The sequence below is a fragment of the Engraulis encrasicolus genome, chromosome 7 (assembly GCF_034702125.1).
Source record: "Engraulis encrasicolus isolate BLACKSEA-1 chromosome 7, IST_EnEncr_1.0, whole genome shotgun sequence".
NCBI lineage: Eukaryota > Metazoa > Chordata > Actinopteri > Clupeiformes > Engraulidae > Engraulis > Engraulis encrasicolus.
In genome coordinates, this window is record NC_085863.1 from 50,674,625 (window position 1) to 50,690,910 (window position 16,286).

The 16,286-nt window shown below is 43.8% G+C and overlaps 1 protein-coding gene across 1 annotated transcript in view; it reads left to right on the top strand.

Annotated features, from left to right (window-relative positions):
* Positions 1-16,286, top strand: part of gria3a (glutamate receptor, ionotropic, AMPA 3a) — a 134,907-nt gene that overhangs the window by 99,182 nt on the left and 19,439 nt on the right. The window contains exons 5-11 of the mRNA XM_063203868.1: positions 2,076-2,129; positions 3,958-4,119; positions 4,559-4,726; positions 5,424-5,528; positions 6,484-6,591; positions 10,334-10,540; positions 14,077-14,450. Of these exons, the coding sequence (XP_063059938.1) occupies positions 2,076-2,129; positions 3,958-4,119; positions 4,559-4,726; positions 5,424-5,528; positions 6,484-6,591; positions 10,334-10,540; positions 14,077-14,450 (1,178 nt within the window). The remainder of the gene's footprint in view (positions 1-2,075; positions 2,130-3,957; positions 4,120-4,558; positions 4,727-5,423; positions 5,529-6,483; positions 6,592-10,333; positions 10,541-14,076; positions 14,451-16,286) is intronic.

Genomic DNA, 16,286 nt, shown 5'->3' on the forward strand with positions numbered 1-16,286 from the left:
TTGGCACGTGTATGTGCGTGAGTGCGTGCTTGCATGCACGCATACTGTACATGTGTGTGGGATTGAGTGAGTGAATGAGAGAGTGAATGAGTGAGTGAGTGAGTGAGTGAGTGAGTGAGTGAGTGAGTGAGAGAGAAAGAGTGAGAAAGAGAGAGAGAGAGAGAGAGTTGTATATGTGTGGATGTGTCTGCAAACTGCATAGAGGTGTTTTTGCATTACTGAAAGTGCCAGAGTGTCAAGCAGAATGAGATCACTCCCCTGCCCTGCGCCGTGTACCTGTAATAGGATTCCTCTTGGACATTACAGGAGAAGTAGAAAAGGTAACCTTGAGGAACACACAAGCGTGTGTGTGTGTGTGTGTGTGTGTGTGTGTGTGTGTGTGTGTGTGTGTGTGTGTGTGTGTGTGTGTGTGTGTGTGTGTGTGTGTGTGTGTGTGTGTGTGTGTGTGTGTGTGTGTGTACATGCGTGTGCGTGTGTGTGTGCCCCAGATGCTGAAGTGAAAAAGGACTTTAGTGTTGGAGAAATAACGGGAGACAGTAGCAAGCAAGGAGGATGGGTGCTACTCAAGACAAAGAGTGGATTAAACCACAATGATGCCCTTTAATAAGATCAGTGGAGGAGAGAGTCCACAGATAACGACTTAAAAAGTACACAATATGTTTTTGTTGTTATTGGGGTTATTGGACTGGAAAAATATCACTGATTACCGTATACCGTAAGGAGATCAAACATCTCCTGAGGGTGATCTTGTTTATGCCTCAGCTGCGTACGTCAAAGATTTTCTAGGCGCCTTTTTTTCGCCTTCTCTGGCTACGTATCTGTAAATTGAATTATTCTTCATCCATCAAGGACTCAAAGTTGACGTGGTGCACTTGTGGAAAGGCTTGTCAGCATATAATATAACACATTGACTTTTTGTGGTCAGGAGAAAGAAAGTGAGCAAAAAAAATGCTGTCCTTCAACTTTGTTTTCAGTGTATCTCTGTCTTTTCCTCTCATATTCCATCTTCCATATTGCACAACTTTTTCAGCCTTGTTGCCGGGCAACAACTTGACAGGCTCACAACTCGTTTTGCTAAAATAAGCATGACAACTTGCTCGCTTATGATTTAGCTTCTCCCTGGTAAAAATGAGTTGCCTAATATCACTGCAGGAAATGGCAGAACAAAATGTCTCAGATGTTGCTTAGTAATACTACTCAAAACTGTTGCCTTGTCTGTTCTCACCTTTACAACCGTACACATGTACGTCTGTGGGTTTGTCATAATTCCGTAATATGAAATGAAAATAGATTATGTTATTGACTCGAAATGTGAAGGACAACATTGTACTGTATACTGCTAGGATCTATTACTGCAAGAAATGAAGGACATGAAGCAATTAAAAAATACACCTTGTTGTTACATGCACATGTTACCTGCATGCCTTTCAGTTTAGTGTAGTCTCCTCTCAGACAGCAACACAGGCAGACTATTACAGCCTGGACAGGAGTTTATATTTGACATTTGGTCCCTGTGCCAGCTAGCTCCCCCCGTGGCTAGTCTGTGGGGGGCAGAGCCGATTTGCATTCGCAGTGCCCCAGTCAATGAGGCTATGTGTAAACTCTGTCTCTGTGATGTCTGGCAAAGGTTTTGACATGACCTTTTGGCGGCCATTATGCAAAGAGGTTACCATGGTGACAGACTCCAGACACAATTAGCAATGTTGCATGTTTTGTAATCAAAGAGGCAGACAGCGTTGCAAAACTATATAATAAAAGCCATATAATGCAACAGGGAAAGAAAATTGGATGTTGTGGGGAACATTTGTGATGTGGTGGAAATTTAATGAACACACCATATGAAGGTGTTATGAAAGTATACATACAATATGATGTCCATGATGCATGTCGATGTAGACAGTGAAAATGTGGTGTAACGATTGAATATCTTTTAGAGTGTATTCAGTCCCAGAGTATAATATCACAGTAATAATTCTCTAAGTGTTGAATTAACACTGTAGTTTTTTACTACGACTGCATTTTTTAATCTAAACTGCTTTGTATGCTAATTCAGTCTCTGTGTTTTTGACCAACAGGTCGCCCTGTCAGGGAAGAATAGCAGAGGTTATCACTACATCCTGGCCAACCTGGTGAGTGTCCATGTCTGCCCACATAATATTGTATAATGGCACAAGCACACCAAAAGCGACTAGAGTGACAACAGCGACGGAAGTAATTGACTTTGTTTGGAGGAGCTGAAGACAGAAGATACAAAATCGATCTGGACGACAAGAGGCGATTTGAGAAGCACGAGTGACAGTTTGTAGCTGAACTTCAGTGGACATTATGCTAATGAGCTATGATGCGGTTTGGCAACAGCCACCGCAGCCAATGGGAATGTCAGAATGCTTGCAATCTGCTTTTAACGGTCATACTCTGTCGTTTCTATTCCTCGTGTCACTCTATGACACTATGAAAACAGTCCAGCGGCTCTTAGTAGATTTCGACTCTTCTGGTGTGTTAGCACGGTAACACAATAACCATTGTCAAAGTCAATGTCAGTTTTATTGTCAATTTCTTCACATGCACTGGACATACAAATGATTTGAAATTACATTTCTCAGGACAGACATTGAAGTGCAAGACAGGAACATACATGCAGCAGTAGTAAAATGAGAGAAGTGTAACAACAATAGTAACAAATAATAATAGCGTTAACAAATAACCATTCAGTACTGCATATGTATCGACTACACACAAAAAAATCCAGTCAATCTTACATGCCTTTGTTTTTAACTTCTACCAGAGGTGACAATCTCTTGATCAGAAATGTAAAGAAAAAAACATCTGCCAAAACGTGAATAGGCCCGTGACCGTCAACAGGCCCATGTGCAGTAAGAGGCTACTGACAGCAGTCATTGGCATTCATTATTGTTCCTGATTTGCTATAGTTATGTGCAGGGCTTTGAACCGTTATTTTTTTCCAAACGTTCCGTTCCGAACAGAAACGGAATAATAACGTTTCCGGTTCTGAGTTCCACCAATAAATTGACGTTCCCGAACCGGTTAGAACCAAAAAATATTGTTCCCGGAACGGTTAATTTCGTTCCTGTCAGCTGATTACTCCCCATAGGCCTAACTGACGTTAACCAAGAAAGACGGAAGTGCAAATGAGTCAGCCTACATTCAAAACTGTTTATTCAAGCGGATGAAAAGAATATCCTCCAGAATTTTGTCATTCAGGGACGACCTAAGCGGAGAAGCAGAGAATAAACCTCAATGATGAAAATATGCGCTCCACGCTGACTTGGGTCACGGGGAGCACTATGATGGACATTGTGAGTTTGTGCATATTTGAAGCGGCCATGGATGCCCAATAACGCCGAACATTGTCGGTGCGCTTTACACGCGCTTCCCTGCAATGTCTTACAATAATGCAATGCAAACTCTGTCCTTTTGTATGACAGTGGTTTCTCTTATTTAAGATGTGGAGTGAAGACTTTGTAATCTACAGCTCTCTCTCCATTCAGTCAGAGAATGTCTGATGTCACATAGGACTTGAACCTCAGCCGTCATGGTAACATGCGCAGGAAAATGATGACTTTTTGTTTTAGTTTGAGGAACGGTATTAACCGGTTAACATTATTTTTAAATAAGTGTTCCCGTTCCAGAACATAAAAAATAATAACGTTTACGGTTTCGTTTCTGTTCCCTGAAAAATACAAAAAGTTCCTGGTTTTCGTTTTCGTTCCTTGAACCGGTTCGAAGCCCTGGTTATGTGGCAATGTCATGTCAGTCTTATTCAAGGGGGTGTCAGATTAAGTGTTACCAGTCTTTTTTCCCCCATACACAGCACTCAGATTGACACTTCTCATTCTTTAGCATTTAAATGCTAACTGCGTAATTAAAAATGCATGTAGGACTGAGGTATTACATCATGGTCACGGGTTCTTGATTTGCTTATGCTTTCATGTGCAGGGCTTCTCCAACATGAGTCTTGACAAGGTGTTTTCAGGCGGCGCCAACATCACAGGCTTTCAGATCATAAACCCAGACAACCCCATCGTGCAGCAGTTCCTTCAGCGCTGGGACCGGCTGGATGAGAGAGAATTCCCCGAAGCCAAAAATACGCCTCTGAAGGTACGTACGACATCAGACACTTGCACCGTGTCCTCACTCTGTCTGTCACGCTCGCTCTGTCTCTCGTCTCTGTCTGTCTGACTTTTCTTTTTCTGTCCCTTTTTTTCTCTTTTTCTCTTTTTACCTCTTTCGCTCTCTGTCTCTCTCTGTCTGTCTGTCTGTCTCTCTCTCTCTCTCTCTCTCTCTCTCTCTCTCTCTCTCTCTCTCTCTCTCTCTCTTTTGTCTCTCTCTATTACCCTTTTGCTTTTTTCCATCCATTTGACTATTTTTATACCTATAATTGAAGTACCTGTCCCGTGTGTTCTGCGCTTCTGCAAAAAAAAGACCCTGCATCTGTATTTCCACTCGTCAACATTTTTGTTGTTGTTGTTCTGTGCTTTCTGGTCATGAATTACAGCAAAGTCTTTTGCATTATTATCTCGTTGGCGTTCCTCCACAGTACACGTCCGCGCTGACCCACGACGCCATCTTGGTGATCGCGGAGGCGTTCCGCTACCTGCGGAGGCAGCGGGTGGACATCTCCAGACGAGGCAGCGCTGGCGACTGCCTGGCCAACCCCGCCGTGCCCTGGAGCCAAGGCATCGACATCGAGCGGGCGCTCAAAATGGTAGGACGGGTACCCAAAAGTTGGCAAGGGCATCGTGCATAATGCTGCGTACGACAGAACTCGCTTTCTGTTGTCATTTGGGATTTATTTTCTACGCAGCCAGCAGTGTTTTTGTACCACTGTCCCACACCCCGCACTGTTTTATGCTGTGCTGTTAGTTGATCTCTTTCATCCTTTTGTTATTTTAGTGTGGAGGTTAACTACGTATATTTATAGACAGTATATACTCAGGTGTTCATCCAGCCAGAGTCTGAATCAGCTGATCCTAACGAGCACATAAATCATCAGCCAGACTAGCCAATTAGTGGCCTCACCTGTGTTAAGTGCCAAGACAGAAGGAGCACTTGACAGGGTTGGAACTCTGACATCTGAAGTCTCAGACGAGCTGTGGACATCTATTGCATTTGACAAAAGAGTCCTAGGCTCCCACAAGTAAAAAATATGAACTCTCCCAAATTAGTATTTGCAGCTGGCATTGAGTCAAGTCAATTAATTTCTATAGCTCATTTGAACACAACACAGTTGGCCCATACAGTGCTTCATAAACATAAAAAGGAATATGTTGAGTTTCAAGAAACAAAATGGAGAAGTAAAAGTAACACCTAACCTGTTAAAGAATTGACACCTATGTTCATTCATGTCATTGTGACAAAAAAAAAATCAGCGTACTATACATCCTTTGTTCTCTGTACTTTAGGTTCAGGTCCAAGGTATGACGGGCAACATCCAGTTCGACAGTTTCGGGCGCAGGACAAACTTCACCATCGATGTGTACGAAATGAAAGCGGGAGGGGCTAGGAAGGTAAGTGACGCTTGCATGACACGCATGAGGAGGTACTAAGGCAGCATCTACAGGTCAGAAGAATTTCATATGTATATTATCTATAATAATGATAATAATGATCTAAATATATTTTGTTTTTCAACGGACCCCTTTAGCACTGTAAATTTAACAAGCAGCATGAGCTGACATTCCTTGTGACATATCATTTAAAATCAGGAAGTGGAATGGAAGTGTTGAGCTTCAGCATATTCCATAGAGTATTGTAGGTTGTAATGTCATTGTAACAGAAGGCAATTTTATCAGAAAGTGCAGTTTTGTAATATACTGGGGCTGCTACAGGGGCTTCACTTTTGAGACTAAATCAAAGTGAAATCTGTAAATTGAATACATGCATGTGCATGTTGTCACGCCAAACATGTACTGCATATTATGTGAATTCAAGAAACTGCAGACATGGGCTATCTCAGTCTGTTTTTTCACTTTCCCCCAAACAGACAGACGTCAAACACACACACACACACACACACACACACACACACACACACACACACACACACACACACACACACACACACACACACACACACACACAGACACACACAGACACACAGACACACAGACACACACACACACACACACACACACACACACACACACACACACACACACACAGCAACAACACACAATCAAACTCTCACTTACGCAGCAACATGCTGTCAGGCCCTGCTGCACAGCTAATCTGAGCTAATCCCACACTATCTCCACAACCCCAGCACACCAGACTGTCGCCAGACAACCACAATACACCACCAGACTGCTGTCTCTGCTACAGTTTTTCCCTTATTAAGGGGAGCACCAAATTCACTGTTTTTACAGAGTCAAACTGTTTAATTTGCTTGTAAAAAATGTGCTTCTGACTGAATGTGTTTGTTTTCTGTCTGCGGAATAACCTGTCTATTTGTGTCCCTTTCAGATGGGGTACTGGAATGAATATGAGAAATTTGTTTTTATAACGGAGCAGCAGGTCACCAACGAGTCAACTTCTGTGGAAAACCGAACAATTGTGGTCACTACTATTATGGTACACTTTCCAATGCTGATTTTAAATGTTCCACCCAAACAATTCTGCCACTCAAGGTCAAGTGTCCATTGTTACATTCTGTCCTGGGAGGGTAGAACCATTTTCTTTTGAGTTGCTTTCCACCCACTCACTACATGTTGAAACAGTCGACAACACACAAGAGTGTTTCAACTGTATCCGTGTGGGTGCCAAAGCATTTTGATTTCTATACTTCGGTGGCCTGTTGTAGCAGTGACGTCACAATACGGGCTTTGGTAATTACATGTCTTAGGCTTAGCGCTCTCTCATTTGCATCTAAAAATCTCATACTGTTGCATTACATACGTAAGTAGAAGCCTGTTTCTTCCACATCCAAGTAAATGGTGAATGACTCTGGATTCGATGTGACCCAACGATCGAGAGGAGAAAGCACACTAAAAGCAGGAAATAAATGGCAATGGTTTGTCTCCTCACCCAGGAGATGAGAAACGCAAACGCTCTGAGGGGGACATAAAGAACCGCTGTGGCTCTTGTCACCGTGGCTTTTTATTTGTCCTGCTCAAAGCCGCTTTGCTCTCATCTCCGTGCTGCTCTGTACTGAAGTATGGTGCCTCTGAGCTATTTAGTGGGACATTACCAGGGGAAATGGGGACAGGAGGAAGGAGAGGTCAGTGCTCTAGGAGAGGAATAAGGACCATGGCTGCCTTAGGATGTGATATTGACGGAAAAGTTAACTTTCACATGCTAGGAAAAGTAAGCTATTGTCAGCGTAGTAGGACACACATGATTGGAATCACGTTATGTAAGAGTATATCATCATGAAAAGCTTAAAACACCATATACAGCACTTTCTCTGTGATTTAGGTCAGGACAAAGGCTCACACATGTCTAGAACAAAGACTGTGCATCATATCTTTCTCTGAGTCTTGCATTTATTAAAAGAAAAGTATTGGAAAATAGCCTTGAAAAACAGCTTGTTTATGAAGACAGACCATGTAGATACGATGTGCAGGACTTTTAGCATCACAGAGAATGAAAAAAGGCATTTTTTTTTTGACAAAATGCTGCTGGCTAATGCTACTTAATTATAGGCATTTAGCAGGTAATTACACCAGAGGTGTAATAATATGGGTTTGTTAATTACAACCCATATAACAGAGAGTACATGCCTCAGTTTAAGAACTTCACTGACAGTTTGAGACAAGATAGAAGAGAAGTTAGCATTCACAAGCTGAGTGTACAGTACTGGCAGTATTGGCTATGCAAGCCATGGTCGACGGTCATTATTTAAATGTACCATAAGGTTCGCCTTATCTTACATTTAAAGCTAATGACATTCTTTCTGACTTTGCCTATGATCGCCCCATTATAAGCAAATTCAGAATGTGTTAGGCAGGCAGTCAGATAGATTATCAAACATTTCATTGCAGCTTTCATGTAGACACGCTAGTCTTTGTCATGTAGCGTCGCTAGTCTCACGTTTGTCGAGGCTGGATGACCAGAGTGTGCCATCTTCTGAAACAGACGATGGACACCCGCATGAGCTATACTCCATTAGCCACTAGCTAGCTAGTCATAGCTAGGCTAACGCTATAGAATGCTATAACCAGCCCTCACTGTTTGGCCCTCTGCTATCATGTGTGACAATGTGCTATGAGGGACGGATACCTTCAGCACAGACAACTAAACCATTGCCCCTGTCCTTCCTGCTAACCCCCAACCCCACCCCACCCCCACCCCCCTAAGTGCTCAAGCATCTAGTACTTAAACCTGCGCACACCCTGCCTTACTTACTTGCCTCCACGGCTATAAGGCCCAGCAAGCTTCTCGTTTTGTCAACTGTTATGCACTGCCCTCCGCACCTTTTTTTCGCCTGGCTTTTTGCTCTGACTTGTATCGACACTAACATTAGCGCTGCAGCCGACTTGCTGACAAATTTGCTTTATGTTTTGTTTTGGCTTCTTGAATCAATGCTGTCAGCGGCTGAAAACATGCTCTTTGCCTCTTATATCCCCTCCCCAAGTGCCTGCACACTGTATTGGTTGTTACTGTTGACGGCAGTGTGAATACTTCCACTGCGTCTCTCCCTGTGCAGTGATTCTCCTGTCAAGGACCATTTACTTAGTGAACTGGAAAAGTTGACCCCCCCCCCTTTTTCGGTCCTCGTCTTGTCCTCGTGTCATGTGGCTCATCATTCACGACCCATGCCGTCGTTGCCGACCTCCCTCCACCTCCACTTCCACCTCCACCTCCTCTTCCACACCTTCACCTCCTTCTCTCCTTCCACTTCGAAGCCGTGGCAAAAGCTAAATGCGCTCACTGTCTCCCTCCTTCCTACGACCTAGTAGCTGGCTAGTAATGCCGATCCGATTGACCTCTATTTAATTTGTAATGCATGTATTATTGGGGAAAAACTGTGTTATAACTATTTTCTTATGGAGACAAGATGCATTTGGTTATGCACCGGGCTAATTCATTTGCCATGGGGCCAGTGGTGTGTGTGTGTGTGTGTGTGTGTGTGTGTGTGTGTGTGTGTGTGTGTGTGTGTGTGTGTGTGTGTGTGTGTGTGTGTGTGTGTGTGTGTGTGTGTGTGTGTGTGTGTGTGTGTGTGTGTGTGTGTGTGTGTGTGTGTGTGTGTGTGTGAGAGAGAGAGAGAGAGAGAGAGAGAGAGAGAGAGAGAGAGAGAGAGAGAGAGTTTAGCCCTGGGCTCCCACCTTCACTTTGGTGCAGTCAACATTGTCTTGTTTGCACTGTGTTAAGCCCGTTATCTGGTCGACATAAAGTGTTTGTGCATGTGGATTGTCTTTGATTAACACTGTGCTGTTATCACCCGCCCTCATCTGTCGTGTTGTCGTGTCCATTGTGATGTGATTGTGAGTTTATACAGTATATTTGAAAGCATGCATGCATGTCACATCATTTAGGGGACATTGTAGATGGTTTGTCCTTGTGCCCAATACTAATCTAATATGCCCGAGTGTGTGTTTGTGCGTCTGAGAGAGTGAGTGAGTGAGTGAGTGAGTGAGTGAGTGAGTGAGTGAGTGAGTGAGTGAGTGAGTGAGTGAGTGCATGTGTGCGTGCGTGCGTGCGTGCGTGCGTGTGTCTGTGTGTGAGTATGGGTGTATGTGTGTGTGTGTGTGTGTGTGTGTGTGTGTGTGTGTGTGTGTGTGTGTGTGTGTGTTTGTGTCTGCGTGTGTGTGTGTGTGTGTGTGTGTGTGTGTGTGTGTGTGTGTGTGTGTGTGTGTGTGTGTCTGCGTGTGTGTGTGTGTGTGTGTGTGTGGTGTGTGTGTGTGTGTGTGTGTGTGTGTGTGTGTGTGTGTGTGTGTGTGTGTGTGTGTGTGTGTGTGTGTGTGTGTGTGTGTGTGTGTGTGTGTGTGTGTGTGTGTGTGTGTGTTGTGTGTGTGTGTGTGTGGTGTGTGTGTGTGTGTGTGTGTGTGTGTGTGTGTGTGTGTGTGTGTGTGTGTGTGTGTGTGTGTGTGTGTGTGTGTGTGTGTGATCGAGAGAGAGTGTGTGTGAGCAAGAAGGAGCGTGTTTGTGTGTGTGTGTGAGTGGATGATTGTGTCTGAAAGAGTTTGTATGGTTTACATGTTTGAGTATGACTGTGAGTTGTGAGTCTCTTGTTTGTTTCTGTGTTTGTGTGTCTGTCTGAGGGCGTGTGTCAAGAAAAAATAGACAATTTTGTAGTGTGTATTCGTCTGTTTGTCTCTGGTGTGCGTGTGCGAGTGTGTGCGTGAGAAAACTCAAGCCTGCGTCTAATTAACAGGAAGCACCCTATGTGATGTACAAGAAAAACCATATGCAGCTGGAGGGGAATGAGCGCTATGAGGGTTACTGTGTGGACCTAGCCTCAGAGATCGCAAAACATGTCGGCATTAGATACAAACTGTCCATTGTTGCTGATGGAAAGTATGGGGCCAGAGACCCTGAAACCAAGACCTGGAACGGGATGGTGGGTGAACTGGTCTATGGGGTAAGTCTAGACCTGGTGGACAACTTTTTTACAAGCCCACTAGGTGGACAACACTAAAACTTAAGTTGACATGAAGCCAGAGACACTCAAACCTCTCATTTTCTCGTCAAAATAAAAGCCACCTAACTTCAAACACACACACACAGAGACATACACACAGATCATGCTAGAGATAACAAGCTACATTTGCATACGCTTACTTAATGTACATACACAGTCACATCACGTACAGGAAACATTACAATTTATCAAAATATAAAATTTAAGAAGTAAAGTCCTTCTGCTTAAGTTAAGTTATGGAAGATATATTTTAAGTTTTTAAGTTGTTATTGTTCAAACATTTTGCTTACTCATCATTTCATAAGTGTCTTGATGATCATACACATTCCATTCCACATCACCCACTGTGCTGTACACACCTCCATCACATTTACAGTATTAACAATTTGTATATTACTGTACATGTATATGGCATCTGGCATTTTTGACCTGGAAGTGATTGTGCGCGACTTCCTTTCTTCCAAATGTCCTTAAGTGTTGCTGGCTTCACACAGGTCTTTTGGTCTTAGGGCCTCTTTTCACTGCAGTGTCTAATCCACTGTGTTGCGTAGCTCAAGTCCTCCTTCTGTACGACTTGGTTGCTTCTTCATCATCCCAGTCAGTCAGTCAGTTAGTCAGTCAACCAGTCAGTATTATAGAGGCAGGGGTGCAGATCCTGGGGGACCCTTGTGCTGGGGCTACAAAACAGGTCAAATACTTCAGAATTAGCTTCCATTGTAATCAATGGAACTGGCTACCCCCAGACATAGCAGCACAGTGAACATTCTGCAAAAAAATTAGCCCATTTTCTTCAATGTGTTTTTGATGCAACATTATTTAATGTAACGCATGTTGTCAATACACAGACTTAAATAATATACATAAACACAACACATAAATAATCTATACAGGAAAAAAAATATGTAGAAAATTAAGCACAATAAATTATTCTCTGCGCATCTAAGTAGGTTTGTATTAAGGGAAGGTAGTGCCCCAGTATACCTCACAGGGACCTCCTTTACAAAAAATATTTTATGTAGCCCCAGCCTTATAGATACCAGAACATACAGGAAGAGAATAATCTAGAATGTCGAACATGTTTTTGAATGATACAGCGAGGCTCTAAGTTGGTTGATGTTAACTCAATGTAGTGCCCATACCTCACAGGTGCCCCCTTACGAAAAAAAAAAACTTGGTGTCATATGGTGTGGTGCCCTCTCATTGGTTGTAAATGGTTTGTGCCCCTGAACACTGTGCCACCGGCCCTTGATACCGTATTACGGTGGCATTGAGTTGCAGTAGGTTTGAGTTACATACTGGCAATCAGGGCTCTAAATTAACACCAGCCAACCAGCCAAATGCTGGTGAAATTTCAGTTTGTCTGGTAGAAAAGATCAACTTACTAGCCACTTTCACCCATTAGTGAGTGTGTGTTTGGCTATAAATGGCTGGTGATGAAACAAGTTAATTTAAAGCCATGCTGGCAGTACAACACTTTTTGTGTTGCCCTTAATCCTAAAATCGGGTCTGCACCCCTGATTTAGACTGCTTCCTCTTCAACTGTCTTTTGTTGGAGTGGGTGGGGGAAGAGAGACAAGAGAGAGAAGGAGACGGAGCTATGCTTTTATTTAAGCTCCATCAGTTTAACGGCAGCTCTGTATCCGATTCATTTACCCCCCCTGACTTCCTCTTCCATGCCATTCATACACAAATGCTCTTGGATGACACTGAAAGAGGAAGTAGGAGTGTGCGTGTGCGTGTGTGTGGGTATGTGTGTGTATGTGTTTGGCGAGAGAGAGACAGGGGAGCTGGGATGGGATAGAAGGGGTGGATAAGGCCTGGAATATGTTTGCAGTAGTATAGCATTTGCATATTCCATGCACGAATGTGTTACCGTGCGTATTGTTGGATATCATTTTTACATGATAGGTAATCTGGGCACAAGGCATGCAGAAGCATGTGCACTAGGGCTAACAATAGACTCAACTCACAATTCACTTCATATCACGATTTTGGACCTATGGTTCAGTACACCCCACGATTTTTTAAAAATCTATCTTTTAAAATGAATTAATTAGCTTTTTTCACATTTGAAGCTAGGATAAAAGGCAACAGTACTTTGAAAGGGTGTATCATGTGTATCATTACAGCCCTAGTGTGCACAGTGCAGTATTGTCACAACCACTAGGGGCGACGAACCTCAATGTTGAGGTTGTGGTAGGGTAAAAGTATGGTGGAAAATATTAATGAGAGCCCTGTGGGCTATCTGCCCCCTAGATGATACCTTTGTATCGTGCATAGTTCTCAGATAGTTCTGCAGTAAGAAAGTGCACTTATTGAATCACACATATTCCTGCCTTAAGGGTTTTTCACCCAGGGTTAGCATTTAAGACAGACAGTGTGCTTGTGAGAGAAAGATGACTGGGCGTGCTGTGGTTTATTTGTGCTATTTTGTGTGTGTCTATGTCCTGTCCTGTGTTTTTTTTTGTGTCAGCTGAGAGGAGCAGAAGAAAACCACAAGATGTTATTTATTGTTTTTTATGTTTGTTTCTGTTTTCTTGTTTGTTTGTTTGTTTTTGTTTTCTTTTGTTTTGTGTTGCCCAACAGTAAAGGTAAAAACTAGCGACCGTGAAATTGCTGTATTTCCTCTCCTGCCGCCTTCATATTGGAGGGATCATATTATTATCACAGCCTCTCTATGTTGACCTTTATATCATTATTTCGTCCATCGAGCCCAATAATTGGGTGCAGCAGCAGCATCAGCAGGAGTTCAGCTTGACATATTCTTTTATGTACTAATACAGCAATTTCTCCCATACAAAGTACATTGTAGAAACATTCTAGAAAATCAGGAGGAAAGACTGCACTTATTAAACTGTTAAGACGTTGGTCTTGCTATACATTTGTTATTAACAGAATGTCAATGACCAAGTCATAATGTACTACTAAAGGCCCTGTGTGATATTGTTATCATAGTAGTGCAGTACTATGATAGTATAGTCTTGTCAATGACCATTACAACGACTATTACAATGCATCATGAGGCTACGTGGGGCTAAAGTAAGACTCCCCTTGTCGCGTGATTGTAGGTTGTCTTCTGGCTCAGTGTGCTTATTTAGTCTGTCCTTCATGCTCATGTGATTACATTAAGTTCACGTTGATTTGTCATGCGTGTTTCTGGATGACTGACTAACCCTGACTTTTGATCATGTTCATCTTTAATGATCCAGAATGAACATTGTAGTGTGTGTTTGGAATGAGCAGGAGCGGAATTGACAGAGTAGAATAGAACAGAAGAATGAAGTGTAGATGGTTAGATTGTGTAGATGATAGACTACTTTACTGTAATCTTCTGCTAAATACGTGCATTTTTTCCCCTTGAAGGACCAACTCTGCTGAGAAGACATCACTTACTGTGTTGTTTCGGCCACACCTGCATTGCATGTCTTCTGCAGGTTTTTAGTGTCTTAACCCTGATCACCCCGATATTTTTCCAGAGAGCTGATATTGCTGTGGCCCCACTCACTATAACTCTGGTAAGGGAGGAGGTCATTGACTTCTCCAAGCCCTTCATGAGCTTGGGCATCTCCATCATGATCAAGAAGCCCCAAAAGTCCAAGCCGGGGGTCTTCTCCTTCCTGGACCCGCTGGCCTACGAGATCTGGATGTGCATCGTCTTCGCCTACATCGGCGTGAGCGTGGTGCTCTTCCTGGTCAGCCGCTTCAGCCCCTACGAGTGGCACCTGGACGACAACGACGAGGCCAAAGACCCCCAGTCCCCGCCCGACCCGCCCAACGAGTTTGGGATTTTTAACAGCCTCTGGTTCTCTCTGGGTGCCTTCATGCAGCAGGGATGCGATATCTCGCCAAGGTTGGTGCTCAAGTTCAATCTCTCTCTTTCTCTCTCTGTCACGTTCTCATTCTCTCACTCTTCTCCTGCTTCTTCTTCTTCTTCTTCTTCTTCTTCTTCTTCTCCTGCTTCTTCTTCTTCTTCTTCTTCTTCTTCTTCTTCTTCTTCTTCTTCTTCTTCTTCTTCTTCTTCTTCTTCTTCTTCTTCTTCTTCTTCTTCACCTTCATCCAGCACCTCCAAACAACCATCTTCACCCACCACCTCTGCTCCCTCTGCATTTTACTGTCACAGTCTCACTCTGTCACTGGGCCATGGTGCATATACGTTATTTTATCATATTCTTCTGCATGTTCATTTTGTTTTTTATTCTGAGCTCTGCTCTCCGCATCTCTGATTGCTTGCTGTTGTTTTGGCCTGTAACCACAACAACATCATTGTCATTGCCTGCCCCTTTCATTTGCCGTAGCACTCTCAACCCTCTTTGGTCTCTCATTTTCTGGTCGTTTCATTATTTTTTTTTTTGCTCAGTTGGTCTTCTGAGATTCGGTTGTTCAGCCTTTGGAGGATTTATTTAGGTTGCTGTGTAGGCTGTTTTTCTCCTCTTCATCACACTGCGCTGCACTGCACTCCCAGTGACTACTGCGAGCCAACGCCAGTCACAGGTGATGCAATTAGGCCTGCATGTGTCCCAGTTTCTTTTAGCTACTTATTTGGGAGGGACGGCACCCTAAAGCAAATCGCTTGTAATTCATCAGGCAGCAGCTCTCCTCCTCTCCCCTCCTCCTCTCCCCTCCTCCTCCTCTCCTCTCCTCTCCTCTCCTCTCCTCTCCTCTGCTCTCCTCTGCTCTGCTCTGCTCTGCTCTGCTCTCCTCAGCTCTCCTCCCCTCTCCTCTCCTCCTCTCCTCTCCACTCCTCTCCTCTCATCTCTCCTCTCCACTCCTCAGCTCTCCTCACTTCTCTCCTTTCCTTTCCTCTCCTCTCCTCTCTCCTCTCCTCTCCTCTCCTCCTCTCTCCTCTCCCCGCTCTGTCGCTCTTTTTCTCTCTTGCTTGCTTTCCACTGGGTCCAATTTTTCCTGTTTTTTTGTAACACTTCAAATCCCTTTCTATAAAATTAATCCCTGTCACCAGTTTTTTTCGCAACTGCTCTCTGCTGCTCTTTTTAACCCTCTATTTTTGGTAGCTTTACCTTTTTCTTACCTTTGCGTTTCCCTTTTTTTCTGTCACCATCTTAATCGCTCGGCTATCTTGTTCTATCTCGCTCTATCTTATTTACTGCTGCCATTTGCATGTTGCATGAGACACTGCGTGTGCCATCCAAATCCACACGAATAGCTTATATACATCATGTGTTTGACTGTAAAATGCACAGGGGTGATGATCGCTCGCACGTCATTGTGTTATGTGCGTGTGTTTGTGAGTGTGTGCACATGTGTATGTGTTGGTGTTGGTTATCTCTCGCTCATCTCTCATCCCGTGCAACGCATGCCTCTTTGGAGGGCTACCGTGTTTTTGCTGCATATTCTCCCATTTTACGGTCATCTGCCTGGTGCATATAATCCATTCACAGTGGACGAGTGATCCAGCCCCCCCAGCCCCCCCCCCCATCTCCACGAGCATCTCTCACCCCCTTCCTCTTCTCCTCCTCCTCCTCCTCCTCCTATCTACTCCTACACCTCCACCAATACCCACCTCACCCACCTCGCTCCTTCCCTCCACTGCACCAGAGCAGAGCTCTCCCTTTGCACCATTGCCATCTCGTTTGGCCACAGAGATGCTTTCCTTTCAGTCCTTCGTCATCATCAGTCATCCTTCCTCTTCATCATCGTCATCGTCATCATCGTCATGGTCACTGGACAT